Genomic DNA, 17,830 nt, shown 5'->3' on the forward strand with positions numbered 1-17,830 from the left:
CAAAACATTAAAGTCATGACATACGTGTGAGTCCACTGTGCCTTTCTCAGTAGCAGCAGCCAGTGCTGGTGGTGAGGAAAGTGGACAGCCCCGTCTCACAGAGCCAGGGGCCATGAGGAAACATCACTTCTTGTTGAATGATGAGATCTTTCCCACTAACCTGGCATGTTTCAACAGTAGAAAATCACTGGAGCAGGTTTCTGTGATAAAAGAATTACAAAAGATTTTTCATAGCCTTTCTCCTTGTGGGATTTTGATATATTTAAAATTTATGCCACCTAAAAAATACCTTACCTTTGATTGTCAAGTTCTATGGCCACAGAGGACAAAAAAGTTCAAGATTAAATAGAAATTTTAACAAGTAAGGTCTGAATGTCATTGGTGTCGTGTCTTAGGGTTCCTTCCCTTAAGGTTGAGCTGTGCCATCGCCATACAGCTCATCAAACCCTCAAACAGGAAACAGTCTTGGAGGGAAGAAGCTTGCTCAAAGTAGACCCAGGTCTACTTTAAAGTCCATGACCTTAACTACTTACTAAAGACCAAGACCTTACTACTGTCACATTTCTGCTAACTCTAGTTCAGACTGAGAACAAAGCAGTTAAATGATTTATTGGTCTTAGTAACCATCAGCAGTTTCCAATTTTAAAGACTGTGCCCAATCTTCAAACGGTTAGCCTTACCTCAGAGTTAACCCTAACATACCACCTTTGCTGCTTTTCCTTTTGGCACTTAATGAAAGGAAAAGTGAAGCAGAAGATCCAAATTCTCATTTTTTTCAAGCATCAGTGAATATTAGCTTAGAATAAAGTTCTTGTCGAGATTTCTTCAGGCAACACAAAACCTGCTAACTTGTCAGTTCCAACAACTGGTGTAAGATCATCTTCTGACCATAGCGAACCTGCAAGGCCTGCTGTTCCCTCCAGCTCAGTTTGGTGTACACCTCCTTGTTACCTAGTAAATCTTGTTCAGATTTTAAGTCTGTGGCATAGTTTTGCAGGGTCAACAAAACACTGTCCCGAAGAAGCTGTCTCCATGATGCTTTGAGTTTCGGGATATTTGTGATGGTCAGGCTGTCCTCTTCCCTTTTATTATCTCCCCATCCATCCTGGTCTTTACACTCTCTGAACTCCTCAGGAGACATGCACAGTACCTAGAAGCAATCATTGGGCCCTTTAATTGTGTATTTCTAAATTTAGAGAAGCCTATCTCGACAGCATTTAAGTGTGTTCTCCCTCCGTTCCACGTTTCCTTTCTCATCTAAGCTCTAAATATTTTTTGGCTATTCTCAGCCCTTTACCTTGAGTGTAGAGGTCAGTTCCTCTTCAGTGAGTATCTCCTCACGCCCAATCACAAAGGCTCCCTCTTCCCCAACCATCTCCAGTTTACATAAGAAATCCCAGCGTTCATAGAGTAGGAGCCTTTCAGCTTCAGCTTTTGTTCCTGTAGACGGTAATAGTGTTAATGTCTCCATATATCCAGCAGTTCTTATCTACTACCCAGTTTCCAAAGAATGGGGCAGCTGCTATTTAAGAGCACCTGGGGTGGGCAGAGACCTATCCACTGGTGTCGCAGGATTGCATCAACCAGACACTCACCCTGTAATGCTGCTTCACGAACTGTCACCATCTGAATGTCAGCTGTGTCATCCGTGTTGTCAGGATATGGTTCAACAAAACCATACATATGAATCAGTTGCCAATTAGCCATTTGCCCGTAAGTGTTGAAAATTTCATGGCCTTTAGGAATGGGCTGAGTGGCCACCATCCGAAGACAATTCTGGGGTGGAAGGGAGAAGCTGGGACTAGGCCCTTCCCTGGCCAGCCCCATGAAGATTAATTCCCTCTTCGGAAGATCTTCCCAGTGGGTACAGTTCAGCACTGGAATTGACGATACGCCTACCCACATTTTACTTTTAGTTCCTATTAAAGTCCTGTATAGGCATACCTCAGATTGTATAGGATCGGTTCCACACCACCACAAAAAAGCAAATACTGTTTAAAAAAAAAATGAGTCAAATGAACTTTTTTGTGTCCCAGTGCACATAAAATGTATTTCAAAAAACAGTTTTTTTGCTAAACAGTGCTAACCACCACCTGAGCTTTCTGGGAGTTTTATTTACTGATCAGATCACCAAAACAAATATAGTAATAATGGGAACTTTTGAAATATTGCAATTCTTACAATTTTAATTCTTCCCAAAATAGGACACACAGTCCTGAAACAAGAGGGTACCTGGGTGGTTCAGCCGTTAAGATTCTGCCTTCGGTTCAGGTCATGATCCCAGGGTCCTGGGATCGAGCCTTGCATCAGGCTCCCTGTTTAGCAGGAAGCCTGCTGCTCCCAAAGGGGGGGAAAAATGGCACCGATAGACTTGCTCAACACAGGGTTGCCACAAACCTTCAATTTGTAAAAAGCACAGTATCTGAGGTGAAATATGCCTATACAGTAGAATCAAAGAGTTGAGACTTACAAAAGGTCAAGTTCAGCCTCACTGCTTTATTAGGTGAATCTCTGCTCAGTCACCTGCAGTACTTAGAAAAAAGCTGCTTGTTTTTAGAAAGGAACAATTAAACCCCAATGAAAATGGCAGATGGGAGGCCAGGATTAAAAATAGCCATTCCCTAATTCCATAAACTTCATCTTTTCTTACAACATTCCACTTAGTAAATGGAATTGCTACAACCCTGGTATTATCTTTGACCTGATGTAAGCCCATCCGCTTCCCCTCCCTGCTTCTCCCCACGAAGTACTGACAGTATAGCCAACCTCTGACACCAAGAAAATGATGGCAGTAGCTTAGAAAAATAACCACAACTTTCTTTGCGGGTATTGAGGTTTTGTGTTTCAACTGTTCGGAATATGCAAACAACCTACATCACAAGAAAAGCTAACTTCATCTCTGTTTTTACCATGAGGAGAACGGGCCCCACTTAGCCTCTCAGACCAGCACAAATGACAAGCACTGGTTTGAATCAAATGCCTGATCATCAGTGCACATAAGAACAGTAACAGAGGGAGGCACTCACTGGAGAGTATTCTAGATTGGCATTATGATTGGCTAAATGGTTTAGTATGTCTGCAGCAGGCACCATCAAAGGGGAGTTTGGCTCCTTTTCATCCTCCTCTTCCTCCAGTGGTTCCTGAAAGCTGCCACAGAGAGAACTCTGCTAAAGCCCAGTGTAGGGTGAGAGACTGGGGTGCGGTTCGCCATTCTTTCCCCTCTTATCCCTCAATTCTAAAGGAAGAAAGTCCTTCAAGGTCTGCTCACTGACCTGTAGGCCATCACAAGAGCCACGAGCTGGCGGTAGAGTTCCAGGGAGCGAACCCTGGGGCTGAAAAGATCCGGGTGGGTTTCCATGAAAGGCAACACGATGGAATAGTACTCGCTGCGGATGTTGGCCAAGTCCTTCTCCACGGCCTCCGGTACACCTGTGCCCTGCAGCAGTCGCCTGCGCTCCTCCTCAGGCCTGCAGTGACACCCCACCCCCCACCGGGACTAGTGCCTGGGGACCCGGTCTCCGGCCAGGCCGGTTCGAGCCAGGCTCCGGTGCTGGTGCTCCCCACCCCCTACTAAGGCGCTCACCAGAACATGGGGTGCTCCAATCGGCCCAGCTCCGGCCAGAGCGCAAAGTAGGGGCTCCAGGGCGAGGCCGGGGCCTGCAGCTCGTGCAGCAGCGCCAGCAGCAGCGGCACCCAGCCCGACTGGCTCTGCAGCGCGCCTCGCTCTGAGGGAGACACGGAGGTGAAAACCCGCGCAGCTGCGCGGCCCGCCTCCCCGTCGCGTCCCCGCCGGCGCACCCACCTCGCTCCAGCAGGCCGCCAATGGAGCAGGTGTGCTGCGAAAGGAGGGCGGCCCGCGGCACGGCGAACAGCAGCTCCCCGGGCCGCACGCTCTCCCGGGCCACCATGCCGTAACCGGCCACCGTTCCCTGCCGGCTCACCGCCACCTGGACCGGGGAGCCGCGGGTCAGAGAAGGCGTGCGCCCCGCCCCCACCGCCGCGTACGCCAGCCCGCAGCCCCCGCCTCTTCACCTTGGGACTCAACTCCAGCCCAACCTGCCGGCACCAGCTCAGGAAACCGGGCACCGGGTCCGGGTCCGCGTCCGCGTCGCTGCCGCCCACAGGCTCCGCCACCTGGAACGAACCAGCGCCGTGGAGAGGGCCCGCCCGGGAGAACGCGCGGGACGCGGGAGCAGACCGAGGTGCGAGAGGAGGGAGGGTTCTCGGTAGGGGGAGGGGGCGCGGAGGGCAGCCAGGGTCCCCCGCAAGCGAGCGGAGCAGGGGAGCGGCGGAAAGGGGAGCGCCCCGCTCCCGTCTCCTGCGACTTACCCGCCGGCGCTTCGCCTCAGTCGCCATTGCCGAAGCTGCGCGCGTCAGGAGCGCTGCGCCGGCGTTGCCGCCGTTTCCGGCGCCTCTGGAGTCCCACAAAAGGCCCTTTGGGGGGCGGGGCCTACGTCCCCGCCCCGACGCCACGTGACGTTCGCCGGTGCCTCCGGCGACGAGTAGAGAGTTGCACCTGGTCAAATCACTCCCCCGGGAACGTTCTTCAGAAGCTCAGGAGTTCGCAGCTGGGTTTAGGAAACGGGCGGTCGGACGTCTCCCTGACTCGCCTCGAGCCTGGTTCCGAGCCAGGCCCAACTCTCTCCCCTTTGTCTCCAAGAGCTGAGACATTTCGGAGAACAAATTCAGTTTCTGGATACCAGCGCGAGGGCCTCCCGGGTGACCGGCTGTGGGCGCACCCAGGTGGGCGGCCAGCCTGCCTTCCTCATCGGGACTGGTCGTCAGCCAGGATAATCGAAGCTGTTCTTTGCGCAGAGCTGGGGTGCGCGCGCCTGCGTGCCCGGGCGCCGTGGGGCAGCTTGTGTGCGCTTCCGAGGGGCATGGGAAGGGTTCTCAGAACGGGAATAAACCACCTCTGCACGCACTCGCTGGTGTATCCCTGTTTTTCATCATACGCATATGGTGGGTTTTATTTTTATTTACGTGCTTTATTGACACGTAGCAGGAACGCTATGTTTATTGAGTTAATGAGTCAGAAGTGGTGGTTAAACATAGGAAAGTAGCATGCTGTTAAGTTTAGAAAATGAAGCAGGGTTTTGAAGTCCTGCAATGCTAAAGCCAGCTCCTAGCTTGGCTGCTTCTTAGGGCAAATCCCTTATCCTGAGCTCCGTTTCTTCACCTGTGAAACTATGATTATTTATATCCAGTGGAATTAATGTAAGGATTGTAGGGACACCTGGGTAGCTTAGTTAAGCATCTGTCTTCAGCTGGAGGTCGGGTTCTCAAGGTCCTGGGATCGCCCAGCCCCGCTTTTCCCGCCACCCCGCCTGGCTCCTGCTTCTCCCTCCGCCTCCCCGCTTCCCCGCTCCATGGTCTCTCTCTCAAAAAAAAAACAAAAAAAAAAAAAACAAAAAAAAAACAACGTAAGAATTAGTAAGATAATGTGAGGAGACCTGGAAATAAGTGGGGCACCTGGCTGGTTCATTTGGTAGAGCAGGTGACTCTTGATCACCCGGTGGTCCTGAGCTCTAGCCCCAAGGTGGGGGTAGAGTTTTAGGTAAACAAACAAACAAAAAAATCCCCAACAAAACTGGAAATAGAAACATGGATGGGAACTCCTGCGTTTTCAGTCCCATCTAAGCCCAAGAAGCACCAACCTCAAGGCTGCCTTTTCAAAAGCTTCCTGTGATGGGCCTGACGTCACCATACTCGAATTCTTCTTCATTTCTTTATTAGTTTGCCAGCACAGTTAACTTTCTACTTTGACAAGGGTTTTATTTGTTTTACATTTTGTCATCTCAAAGTTTCATGACATCAGCCACTGGAATACACAAAATTAGGTTCTTCACTTTATACAGAGAGGAAAATAACTCCATTAAAAGTTCACTTTGACCAAAGAGACAACCTCCGATGGAAAACCACACGCAGGAAGACCCAATATACATATATATATATAATGTATAGATATTTATAGATATCTCATCTGAAAGAACACAGGAAAAAAAAAATCCAAGGTCTGCAGCGCTATCTACAATAAGAGAGATTAATTCTACCAGCTTTTCAAACAGTCACATTTGATATTCAAAGGAAGCACGTGAGTGAATAGAACTGGGGACAGACTAACACTCCACCAGGCTCTAGAGCAGTCTAGTAATGGCTTAAGATTCTAGAAGGGGGTGATATGTGCCAAGGAAAGGTGGATGCAGGTGTCCGCTCAGCCTCAGCACCCCACACGCAACTGTCCCCTCCACAGCCCTGCAGTTCTCATTGCTCTCTCCCCTCTTGTTTCAGGTTGTGTGGCAACTGATTTAGGCCCCAAGACCAGTGGCTCTGGTTTCTGGGTCAGGAGATTCTCCCTGATAGTGTGGGTGGGTGGGATGTGTATGGCACAGGCCTGGGCTTCAGGTGAAAAGAGGAGACCAGGGTGTGTGGAGAGCTTTTCTCCTCTGCCTGGCCCCTGTTCACTTCGGCAACCTTCACTTCCCACCCCAGGACCCAGTAAGGCCCAGCCCAAGCCACTCCAGACGTCCTGAGATGGCAGTGGGGGCCTGCAGAAGTCTCGCTACCTTAGACCATTTCTCTCCAAATAAACTCTCTTCTTTCTTAGTGATGTCCACAGAAAATACTGGCATAGCTTGACCAGGACCAGAGATAATACCATGTTTCTGGTGGTTCTGGACACACTGCTGCTGAGTGAATTGTCCTCCACGGAACCTGTGGGCAAAAACCTTGTCCTCCACGGAACTGGGACTCTCAGCCACCACTGTCTCCAGCCACATACTGGCTCCCGAAGGCAGACACCATGAAGTTCTTGGGTGCATCCAACCCTCCTGGGCTATCCCAGCATTTAAGCTCAGTCCCCAAATCAGGTCCCAATGGAGACAGAGGATCAGGCAACTTTCTACCTCTGGGCCTTGGCTCAGACACGGGCCAAGGCCAGGAGGTGGTGGAGTGTTTGGGCTAAGACAGTCTATGGGGTTCTTGCCTTTTAGGTCCTCTGTGTTCTGTCTTCCTTGGGCAGAGAAACCCTGTTTGGACCCTGCCTGCCTGGCCCTACATCACCAGACCAGCCCAGAGAGCACCCGGAAAACTGCTGCCTGGTGGGAGCGCCCCCTTGTGGCTACGGTTCAGATGATTGTCATAAGTGCAAAAAGACAGAAACAGATGTGCTTGGTGGAGGAGATGGGGAGAAAGGGGCCTGCAGAGCTCCAGGATTCCTGCCTCCCAATGCCCCCCAGTGCCTCCTCCTGGTTGTCCCCTCAGTACCTGAGCTGGACCCTGTGGCTCCTGCTGTCCCAGCACACCACCTCAAAACCACGTGCCGTCTCCAACTGCCCGCCCAAGGGGGCCATCCCGTGCTTTCTTCAGTCTAGGATATTATCCTGGATCCTGCCCAGAGAAGCACTCGAACTCTCTCCTTAGCAAATCCCCTTCCTCCCTGTCCCCCGCCCTGACTGTGGGAAGTTGGAAGAGGGGGTCTAAGTCAGCCAAGGTGACAAGGTGAGTGAGCTGGGGGCGGGGAGGAGTGAGTCTCTCAAACCACCCGGAGACTGTTCTGCAGCATCTAGGATGGATCCCCTCATCCTTTTAACAAAAGAGAAGTAAACCCATTTCCTCCCCTTGGCCTTCACAAAAATAAACTAAAAGGAAAACGAGCCGGCGCGAGGATGGCAGTGGGACGTTGAGGCGGGCGGGGGCAGGTGGGTGTCTCTGCCGGGCCAAGGGCTTCAACAGGACACCTCCATGGTGTGATTGACCTGGCCCAGCCCCTCACTGCTCTCCGAGTGGGTGCAGGCCTGCGGGCGGCTGCCATCCACCGAGCTGGCACTGGTGAGAGATGCCGTACGAGAGCGGGCGAGGCGGGTCATGCTGGCCGAGGGCACTGTGGACAGAGATGGGAGCAGGCGTGAGGGTGGGCGGGCAGGGCTAGGGGCCGGCGGGTGGGACAAGGGTTGACGCAAGCGAAGCGGCCAGCCAGACCCGTTCTTCCAACGGCGCGGGGGCCCGTCTCAAGCCGCGGCTCTGGCATCTACCCTGTCAAGCCGGGGGCATGCATCACCAGCACCAGTGACTGAGCCCAAGAGGCGGGGGGCCGGGGGCCCCCGCAGAGGCCAGCAGGACCCATCTCATGACAGCTGGCCGGAGCTACGGCTAGAGCAGCGTGGTTGGACTGGGGCCCCCTGAGCTGGTGCGGGGATGGACAGATTTCCCACGATGCCTCCCTCAAGAGGATGACGGGACAGGGGAGCACAACTACTTCTGTCAAGGAGGACAAGGTGCAGAGGCCACAGACTGCCTTAAATCCAGTTTCTGTCTGTACTCAGAGTTGCACAAACAAGACTCTTAGGGCGAATTCCACCTTCCTGAATGCAACTGGCCATCCATCCAGCTCGGGCATGGCCGGACACCCCTGCTCCCAGGGCTAGGCCTGGGCTTCCGCTCTGTGAGGCTCTGGTTCCAACAGCCCGAGCTCTGAAAGCCACACGGCCCACGGCATCCCATAAGCCAGACTGCTCTAAACCCCAGCCACTCTAGAGCCTGAACGGAGGACACAACCCACTGGAGTCCAGGATCCGTGACAAAGCAGGACTCTTTCAGACTTTGGAGGCAAGCAGGACACAAGAAAGTTCCCAAGCCCAGCAAGACGAGGCCCGGCTGCAGCACCGCACAGAGGAAGGAGCAGGGGGTTGTGGGGCAGGGGTCCATGCATGGGAGGGGGCACAGGGCTACCTGCTCCTCCACTCAGCCTTCGGTCCTTCAAGTATGCAACTAAGAGAGAAGACAGAGCCAGAAGGGTGGGGGGTGGGGGTAGGGGAGACACAGAACTCGGGTGAAGAGCGTGGCCCCACAAGGCCAGGGAGAGGAGACAACAGGACAGGTACAGAGCAGGCCGGGCCGGACCACAGCCTCAGGAAGCCCACTCCTGCCCGCCCACCGAAGCAGCCCCTGAGGGAGCCCAAACGCCATGCTGGGGACACTCCTCTTGCCCCCACTTCTCTAGTCTGGGCTGCGGCCTCATGGCGAGAGGGGCTTTGGGGCCCATATCCCTAGCAGCAGCACTCTCCCCCTTCTTCTGGGCCTCAGTCTCCCCAGGCCCAGACTGGGGGAGGCCTGTACCACCTCCTAAATCCTGCCCGGCTTTTGGGCTGCCCAACGACATTTTTCACAGGGCCCTGAGAACAGGTCCCAGCCACCCATCCCTCAGACGTTTGCTGGGAGCTCCTGGAGCTCAGGCCTAGCCTCAGAGCTCCTGCTGTGTCCCTCTGTTGGCTTGGGCCTCTCTTTGCCCTACTTCTCCCCAGAGAGGCTGGCAGGCCCACTTCTGGCTGGGCCCCCAGCCAGAAACAGTTTTCCTTCCCTGTCTTTCCACAGAGGCACAAGCTCCAGAGGCTGAAGGCTGGGGGGAGACACAAATTCAGGGAGAGGAGTTCCAGCAGGAGAGCCAGGTATATTGGTGGGGGCGGGGGGGGGGGGGATCAAGGAGATGAGAAGTTGTGTGCGTGCACGTGTGTGTGCGTGTGGGCTGGAGGCACTCCTGAACAGTCTGGGCATCTCATCCCTGCTAAGAGGCAGTCGGCAGAGGGGAGGAGGGTGGCCATTGCCACCCTACAGCCCCTGTTACCTTGGGGTCTTCACCCGTGCCGCCCCCAGGTTCAGCTGCCTTTAGCTGTCCCACATGTTTTCCTCAGGCCCCAGCCCACGAGCCCCCTCTGACGCCCCCGCTACCATGCCACCCTGTGGCAAAAGCCCTTCTCAGGTGCTGTGGGTCTGGCAGGGGAGCGGGTGGTGTGCAGGACTCAGCTTTACGTGGGCTTCGTGGGCAGGACCCAGCCCCGGGCTCCGGTCCCCCAGGCCTGAAGAAGAGCCTACCGCCCCACATCGCCATGAGAACAGTGTCCCAAAGCCTCCCAGAGGGCACAGGAGAGCCCAACACAGCCTGGGATCACCTCCTCACAACTCAGATGGAGACTACCTGGAGTCCCCAGTCATGGTGAGAATGTGTGGGGAGACGCGCGGCCTCCAGGCCGGGCGAACACAGAAGTCACACGCCAGCAGGCTGCTCGCCATCACCCCACACGGTGTGCCAGCCCCCTTCTGTTGTCTGCCCCCCGCCCCACGCTTCTAGGGCAGGGTCGGGGGAGGTTGACTTACTGTAGCCCATGCCTTGCAGGAAGTATTTGAAGGCCTCAGTCAGCTTCCCTGGCTGCAGGACAGAGAGAAAGTCACGTGCTTTGATTGGCTGCCTGAGACTGGGGAGAAGGGAAGCCTCCCGCACCGGCCTACATAAGGGAAGGAGGGCCAGGAGTCTCACCTGTGTGACTTGGGGGAGTCCCCCGGAATCTGCCATCTGCAGGGAAGAGAGGGGGGGTGAGCTGAGCAGGGGTCATCCCACACCTTGCCCAGGCCCTGTATACCTAAATAGGCTGCCCTGAGCAGACACACTGTCCGCTCCTGCCTCGGATGGGACCCCAGGCACCCGCCACTCCGAGGGTGGGCCCTTGGCTGGGGAGCTGGCCTCCAGCAGGGGAGGAAGGCCTCACCTTCAGGAAGGTCGTGGTGGTCGGATCCAGCTTGGAGTTGCACTCCACCTAAGGACAAGGTCAGCAGAGTAAGGCAGCCCCGGCCCTGGGGGAGTCCCCTAGCCCCAGTTGCTAAGGCAGGTTCTGGTCCCAGAGCTGGGAAGCTCTACTGGTGAGGGAGGGCATGCAGGCTGCCTTCAGAAAGTCCCAGCCCCTCCAATCAGGAAGCGGTGCCCCACCCCCACCCCGAGGGACCTGACACCCCTGGACTCCACTCACAACTGCTGGCAGGGCAGGAATGGGGCAGGGGCTGGGCCATGTCTTTACAGGAAGCTGGGGCCACCTCGCCGGGCGTGGCTGGGAGAGCTCCAGGGCCCACAGGGGTCAGGCGGTGAGATGAGGGAGGGTCAAGGATCGTTAAGAGATGGGGCGGAGGCGGAGGGGGGGTGCTCTGCCTGGGTCCAGACAGTCTGGACCCTATTCCTACACCTATTCCTCTGGGCCCTGAGGCACAGGGTAGGTGTCCTTGTTTTGGGCACACTGGGGGCAGCCCCAGGTACTCCTGGACCTTGAGGGCTCTGTGCTAACGGGGACATGAAGCCTTGGGCTGCCTGCTTCCAGAGTTTCAGTGGGGAAGGTGATGATCCCCAAAGGCAACGGGAGCCATGGCTAGACCCAGGATGCACGTGCTCAGGGATTACTGCAGAGTAAATGAACCAGGCTGCAGAGGAGAGAGCTCAGTCTCTGGGCCTGAGGTCGGCAGAGACTGCGGTGGAGCTATACTGCTGGGAGGGACGGAGGGAGGGGGTGACTGGCAGGTGGTCCGGCCCCAGCTCCCTCCATCTACACGCCTCCCTCACCTGAAGGGTGGGCCTGCCTGGTGGAGATGCATGGCAAGATGGTGGGGAGGTGGGCTGAGAAGTCAACATCCAGGTCCTGGTCCTGCCGGCCAGAGGCCAATGATGCCCTTACTCCCGCCTCCCATACCCCCACTAGCCAGGGCGCAGTCCCTCACTCACCACCCCATCCTCAGCGGGTGCGTTGTCCCCCACCACCAGCATCACTGGGCAGCTGCAGACACAGAGGAAAAGGGCTGTCTGGCCTGAGCCGGGGGAGGAGGGGGCAGGGGCAGCCTGGGGGGCGCAGGGCACTCACCGGAGCGTCTTGGCATTGGGCACTGTTCCGGGCCGGTTAATGTCCAGGTCTCTGCGGCTGCAGAGAGAGAGGCAGAGTAGAGACAGGCAGCTCAGGATGGGATGCCAGGGATCGTGCGCACCAGGCCCCACCCCAGCATCCCACAATGGCAATAGGGCCTGACGTCCACGTCTGGGCCCAGAATTGGGTCTTATGGTTATTGAATTGTCAGCTATGGAAAAGGCCTCCCAGATCCCAGCTGACAGGGAGACAGGGATATAGCCTGCACAAATAGGGTGTCTTCAGGTGTGCCCTCATATGGGACTTCTCAGACCCCCCAATTCAGGCCAGGTGGGCCCTCAATTTGACTGTCGCTCCCCCTCTAAGCACGGCCCCAACATGTACCACTGCCCATGCATGCGGATCCAAGGTCAGAGAGGCAGAGCCTGGTCCTCTGGCTCTCCACTGTATAACCAGCACCACACATACAGCAGGAGCTTAATAAATGTTAGTAGGAGGAAGGAAGGAGGGAAGGCCAGTGGGCTCCAAGGAACACAGCCTGAAAACCGTGGGCTTCATCCAGCCTCCTCCCCACCTACAGATGTCAGCCCGGAGGTTCAGGCCGTGGGGGTCAGGGATGTTGCTGGCATCCCTCACCACCCCTGGCGGGACCGCAGTGCCCCACGGGAGAGGGCATGGAAGAGCCCAAGCACCCGAGTCCGTCCACAGCCCTGCTCTCTGTCTGCCCTTCAAGGGGGGTGACTAGAGCCAGCAGTGACTCTTCTCAGAGCTGCACCCAGCTGCCCACCTGCAGACTGGGGAGCGCACGTGTCTGGCCTGTCACTTTCCCCGAGCCCCAGCAGAGCGAGCACTCAAGTGCCTGGGGCCACAGAGCTGAGCCCCACACCGCCCGTACCTGTTGTACATGTTCCAGAAGAGCTGCAGGTTGGCCTGGTTCACCACGTTCCCGATCTGCTGCCGGTAGCTCTGCACCAGCTCTGTGTTGTTCACCAGCTCCTCCTGGGCCCGGGGGACAGATAGGGGAGGTGCGTGGAGGGGAGCAGACAGACGGACAGACGGGGATGGGGTCTCAGAGGCGGCTTGCAGGTAGCACAGCCTGCAGCCTTCTTCCCATGGGGAGGATGGGGGCAGTGCCTCGTGGAGTGAGGGGAGGGCTCCATCCGGCAGTCAGAGGAGCAACCCCATCTGTCTCAGCCAAGCGGAGACAGGTCAGATGCGCCAGAACACCCACCCAGACCTCCTCCTCTTGCCTGGCTGTGAGGGGGTACAAGCCCTGGGCACCCCAGAGAGTGGGTGGAACCAGGCCCTCTAGAGGCTCCCAAGACCCCCAGGTCAGCCCCCAGCGCAGCTCCCATGGGGGCCCCACCCCCTTACCTGGCTGAAGAGGTGAGATAGCACCGTGTCAGGTAAAGTGCTGGTGAGGCCAGAGAGCTGGGGGGGGGGGGGCAGAGGGGGAGGCCGCATGAGTGCAGCCCCTCCCCCGCACCACCCACAGGGCGCTGTCAGCACCCGCACCCCTGTCTACCAGGACCACGCTCACCTTGGTGGCCGCCCAGTCGATCCAGCCTTTGCCGTTGGGGTCAATGTTCATCAGCACCAGCCCCTCCACCAGGTCGGGAAAGATGAGCTACGGTGAGAGGGAGACAGGGTGTGGGAAGCAGAAGGGTGTGGAGGGAGCCTGTCTTCCCACTCGGGCTCTAGGTGCCTGCCCTGCCTATGTCGCAGGTGGCTGGGGGGTCCGAGAAGAAGAGTCCCAGATGACTCAGGGCCCAGCCGGACCCCTGCCTGGGCTCCCCTGCCTGGGCTCCCTGCCTACGGTCCCTGCTGATCCTCCTCCTGCCCTCTTCCCCTCCCCTAACCTTTCACAATTCTTTGACTGATTTGGAGTCTATGTCTGTGGTATTGTTTTCCACGCCTTTTAGTCAGTCTCTGACTATGTTGCTGATGTAAAACTGAGGAGTAAACATCTTCAACGAAGTATTCTGTTTCTTTGCTTTCACAGAGAAAAAAAACCCTAGTGAAGAAGGAAACCGACCTTTCCAAAGCCTGTGTTGTGTTCAAATGTAAAAGAGACTCGAATGATTTCTTCAGTGGAAAGCAGTGATATAGATACGATTCTGCTATCCTATCAGTGTTCCTGGGGCGGATGGGGAACGGTCGGCAGCTAACAAGCGGTAAGTGCCGAAATCCACACGGAGTTCAAAATGCATGGCCTTTTCTTTTGGAAAAAGAAGTATTTAAACAGAAAAAAATTTTTGAATCCTGAAAATTAAGTTTTTGTTTTCAGATATGAAAAGCCTATGGGCTCCTACTCAACGTGATGTTTCTGAAATGCAACTTCCTTTAAACCTTCCAAACTGGGGTGCCTGGGTGGCTCCGTCGGTTAAACGTCTGCCTTCAGCTCAGTTCATGATCCTGAGGTTGGGATCAAACCCCGCATGGGGTCCCTGCTCAGCCAAGAGTCTGCTTCTCTCCCTGCCTGCTGCTCCCCCTGCTTGTGCGCTTGCATCTCCAACAAATAAATAAAATCTTTAACATCAGAATGGCAACTAGAATGTCACATTTTTGAAAAAAAAAATTCTTCCAAACTTAACATAAGTGTAATTTTTGGTTAAGAAATGACTCCCATTTATGGGGCACCTGGGTGGCTCAGTGGGTTAAGCCTCTGCCTTCAGCTCAGGTCATGATCCCAGGGTCCTGGGATCGAGCCCCACATCAGGCTCTCTGCTCCGCAGGGAGCCTGCTTCCCTCTCTCTCTCTGCCTGCCTCTCTGCCTACTTGTGATCTCTGCCAAAAATCTTTGGAAAAAAAAAAAGAGAGAAATGTAAAAGGGTAAAAATTACCCTAATTAGTGTGTAAGTGATTAGGAAAATCCTTGCTTAGTGGCTAGACCAATTTGTTGTAGAGTTTGTGGCTCACAGATATTTGGGTTTGGGCTAATGGCTATGCAAGTTACCATTTATAGTCTTTTGAGGAAATGTATGGAAAAATAGCTTCTTTTTTTAAATCTCCTGGGATGAAAAAGAAAAAAAAAGGGGGGGATTTTCTAAGTGAAGAGGAAGTAGGGGGAGGGGGAGCAGCAGGAAGAAAGAGCCAATGTTCCTGTGGCTGTGGCTGAAGCGTTGCAGGGAGAGGCCAGCCCTGGGAGGGGGGTGGGAGGAGGGACACTCACGGCAAACTTGGCCAGCACGTAAGCTCCAGCTCCCACTCCGATGCCAATCACGTACTTGAACCTGGCGGAGAGCACGGCTGGTCACTCCAGGGCCAGGGAAGGCGCTGCCCGAGACTGCCCTCAGCTGGTGCCTGCTGGCCCTGCGGCGGCACGGGACACCCTCTGGCCCCCAGCCCAGGGAAGGGTCCCGGTGGGACTCACCCGAAGTGCTGCACCACGCTGGGGAGCATGGCTGCCAGCTGCTCCATGGAGGGGAACTGGTACCTGCGGGTGGAGCAGGCGGTCAGGGCCGGGCGCGGCCTGGACCACGGAGCCGGGGCGATCTGGAGTGGGGAGTGCTCCCTGGTACCTACCCCTGGGGAAACTGCGACGCCCCCACCTGCTGCCCGGGGGCGTCCACGTGGCACACCACGAAGTGCTTGGTGATCTCCTGCATGTCCTCGAAGTTGAAGAAGGTGTTGAAGCACAGCTTGTCTGCAAAGACACACGTGGCAGCTGTGGCTCAGCAAAGGGGTGGGGAGGCCTGCGGGCCTGAGAGGGAGGGAAGGTGGAGGTGACCCGCCTCGTGGTCCAGCAGGGACACCGAGGCCCAGACGGCGAAGGTCACAGAGCTGCGCGTGAGTGGGGACGTCGGCGGCCCTGTGGGGAAGGAGGGAAGGCCGAGGCAGGCAGGATGGGGCTGGGGTGCACTTACGATTGAGGCCCACGTCATGGTAGGTGAGGATGGCCGGGCGGTTCCCTTTGGGAGAGCCCCGGATCACCACATGCAGCAGGCCATAAGGTGTCTCAATGTCATGTTCCTGGAGGGAAAACAGCACAGGGGCAGCCCTTACTCCTGGCTGTGGTGGGCCCCCCCCCACCTCCCAGCAGGGGGCATCTTAATCGCCTTGGTGGGGGGAGCACCCTTCCCGGATGGCTGGCATGCACAGGGAGGTCTGCTAACCAGTGGGGCGGCCTGCCACTGCCCAGGCCCTGCCACTCTCGGCCCTGCAGGGTCCAGTGACCCTCATTCTCTCCAAGTCACTGCAGCCCCCGCTCCAAGACAGCACGGCCACTCCAGCCTTCAGAATCCTTCAGGGATTCTGTGGAGTGGAGTGGCCACTCCACTCAGAATCCTTCAGGGCTGCTGCCGAAGGTCAGTGGCCTGGACAGCCCCACCTGAAATCTGCAGTCACACCCCCCACCCCCCCAGCCAAGCCCAGCCTCCGGCACCCACACTGTCGCTGGCTCCCACCTCCAGACTCTTGCTCGCGTTTTTTCCTTCCACCTTGAATGCCCATCCCCGTGACCCCCAAGGCCTCGCTTCCGGCAGGGCGTGGTTAGAACCCAACCCCAAAGGCCTTCTGCAGTGACCACTCTGGGATCCTCTTGGTTCACTCCCTTGATTTTGTGGCTTGGGGTTGCCAGTCCTTTGAGAACAGGCGGTGGATGCTGTAGGAGGAGGCCGATGTGCGCAGGCATCCTTGAGCCTCGGGGAGGTGCCCTGGGGGCTGGTCTCTGCAAACTAGTCACTTTTGGCGGCTTGATGGTCAGACTCCAGGAGGGTCTGTCAGAGCTGAATTGACAGCCTTGCCCTGCACCACAGGTGTCAGTTTGCCCTGTGAGTGGGAGGTGGGGCTAAGGTCAAGGGCAGGAGTGACGGACCCCCAAATGTGTGCCAAGCGCCAAGCATGTTATGCATGCGTTTTCCACTTCTGCACGTGGAGAACACTTAGGTTCAGAGAGAAGCCAAATTCCTGCTCCTGATGGAAAAGGGGGAACTCAAGACAGGAGACAGCTTCCTGGGGTCCCATCTTCCTGGGGTCTCATCTTCCTGGGTCAGGGCTCAGAGGACCCCTGTGTCTCAGCAGGGAATGACAAAGTGGCACCAACCCCACAGCCAAAGGCCAAACCCTGGGACCCACAATTCTGCTGTGAGGCCTTGTTCAATAAACCTGATGTCCTCTAAGTGGGTCCAGGGCCACCACAGGCTCCCCCCATCCGAGACCTGTCCCCAGGGCCAACAAAACAAGGAACGCTTCCTGCTCACTGATGGCTGACCATCGTGTGCTTCATTTACTTTTCACAGGGACCCAAGTCCTGGAGGAACAAACTGAGGTTGGGAAAGGAGAAATGACTTGCTCAAGGTCAAGCCCAGAAGGGGTAAGCTGGGCCTTGCCAGGTGCCAGCCTCCGAGGCCAGGAGAATGCCCTGAAGCCTCCGCTCCAGAGATTTCCAAGCAGGCAGCTGTCCACGGCTGCCTGTCCCTGCTTGGGGGCCATGCTCTCTGGTCCCCCAGCCCCCACACTACTCTCTCAGCTCTGGAGGGCAGGGGGTGGTGGGCAGGAGGGGCGCCGATGCACACAAGAGCTGCAATGCGCTTCCTGCAGCATGAAGGGCGGTTCTCCACGGGGGTCAGCGCTGGCCCTGGGGTACCTGTCAGGGCCCAGGGCGGCAGTTGTCCACCCGCACACCTCTGCCGCCCGTCGCTGTGCGTGGGGGGTGTCTACTCGCTTCCAGCCCTGGTGTGACCGCGCGTCACCATCAGCAGACCCTGGGCCTCGGGACTTAGGCACAGTGCTCTCCTCCTGCAAAGGCTGGTCCTGTGCGGCCCAGTGACTTGGCTGAACACCCACCCCCACCCCGCCACCGACCCAGAAGCTCTAACCCAGCTCAGCCAGACAGGAGCCCAGTGTCCCCGTCCCTCGGGGTGCAGCACCAGAGGGGCAACCCAAGGGCCGCAGCCGGATGCGCTCTGAGCCCCCAGCCCCCAGGACCGAGCGCTCTCATTGGCTCCCGGTGACGTCAGAGCCCCCTCCCTTGCTGCAGCAGGGCGGGCGCCCACCTGGAGGTGGGGGCTCTGACGTCCTCTCTTGGTGGGTCCATCTCCCCTCGCTCATGACCTTGAGAGCTGGGGTGCAACGTGTGGGTGGGGGAGAGGGGCTAGAGGGGGGCGGCTAGTACGATTCATTCCATCAACCACATCAGCGATTGGGCCGACCAC

The 17,830-nt window shown here is 56.6% G+C and overlaps 2 protein-coding genes across 6 annotated transcripts in view; both read right to left on the minus strand.

Annotated features, from left to right (window-relative positions):
• Positions 1-594: 594 nt before the first annotated feature.
• Positions 595-4,928, minus strand: SETD6 (SET domain containing 6, protein lysine methyltransferase). The gene is made up of 9 exons (XM_059152697.1): positions 4,330-4,928; positions 4,033-4,134; positions 3,803-3,947; positions 3,584-3,725; positions 3,273-3,467; positions 3,027-3,147; positions 1,596-1,776; positions 1,298-1,440; positions 595-1,150 (listed from the first exon to the last, which is right to left on the minus strand). The coding sequence occupies exons 1-9, from the start codon at positions 4,354-4,356 to the stop codon at positions 845-847; spliced, it is 1,362 nt and encodes a 453-aa protein (XP_059008680.1). The 5' UTR covers positions 4,357-4,928; the 3' UTR covers positions 595-844.
• Positions 4,929-5,709: 781 nt separating this feature from the next.
• Positions 5,710-17,830, minus strand: part of NDRG4 (NDRG family member 4) — a 40,868-nt gene continuing 28,747 nt past the window's right edge. For 3 of the 5 annotated variants that reach the window (XM_059152701.1, XM_059152698.1, XM_059152700.1), the window contains 14 exons: positions 15,542-15,647; positions 15,201-15,321; positions 15,049-15,111; positions 14,848-14,908; positions 13,216-13,302; positions 13,050-13,106; positions 12,571-12,674; positions 11,676-11,732; positions 11,540-11,591; positions 10,542-10,589; positions 10,313-10,348; positions 10,153-10,204; positions 8,731-8,769; positions 5,710-7,882 (listed from right to left, as the gene is read on the minus strand). In XM_059152701.1, the coding sequence (XP_059008684.1) occupies positions 7,728-7,882; positions 8,731-8,769; positions 10,153-10,204; positions 10,313-10,348; positions 10,542-10,589; positions 11,540-11,591; positions 11,676-11,732; positions 12,571-12,674; positions 13,050-13,106; positions 13,216-13,302; positions 14,848-14,908; positions 15,049-15,111; positions 15,201-15,321; positions 15,542-15,647 (1,038 nt within the window). In that variant the 3' untranslated portion in view covers positions 5,710-7,727. The remainder of the gene's footprint in view (positions 7,883-8,730; positions 8,770-10,152; positions 10,205-10,312; positions 10,349-10,541; positions 10,590-11,539; positions 11,592-11,675; positions 11,733-12,570; positions 12,675-13,049; positions 13,107-13,215; positions 13,303-14,847; positions 14,909-15,048; positions 15,112-15,200; positions 15,322-15,541; positions 15,648-17,830) is intronic. The other 2 variants (XM_059152699.1, XM_059152702.1) reach the window with 1 other exon arrangement.

The sequence above is a fragment of the Mustela lutreola genome, chromosome 16 (assembly GCF_030435805.1).
Source record: "Mustela lutreola isolate mMusLut2 chromosome 16, mMusLut2.pri, whole genome shotgun sequence".
NCBI classification, from domain to species: domain Eukaryota; kingdom Metazoa; phylum Chordata; class Mammalia; order Carnivora; family Mustelidae; genus Mustela; species Mustela lutreola.

Bases quoted from the DNA above. Each gene is read 5' to 3' on its own strand.
- SETD6 (XM_059152697.1), bottom strand. From the start codon at position 4,356: ATGGCGACTGAGGCGAAGCGCCGGCGG. The intron at 3,726-3,802 runs GTGGGTGCGCCG...TGTCTCCCTCAG, and splicing joins TGGCGGCCTGCTGGAGCGAG to AGCGAGGCGCGCTGCAGAGC. The intron at 1,151-1,297 runs GTAAAGGGCTGA...GATTGCTTCTAG, and splicing joins AACTGACCTCTACACTCAAG to GTACTGTGCATGTCTCCTGA.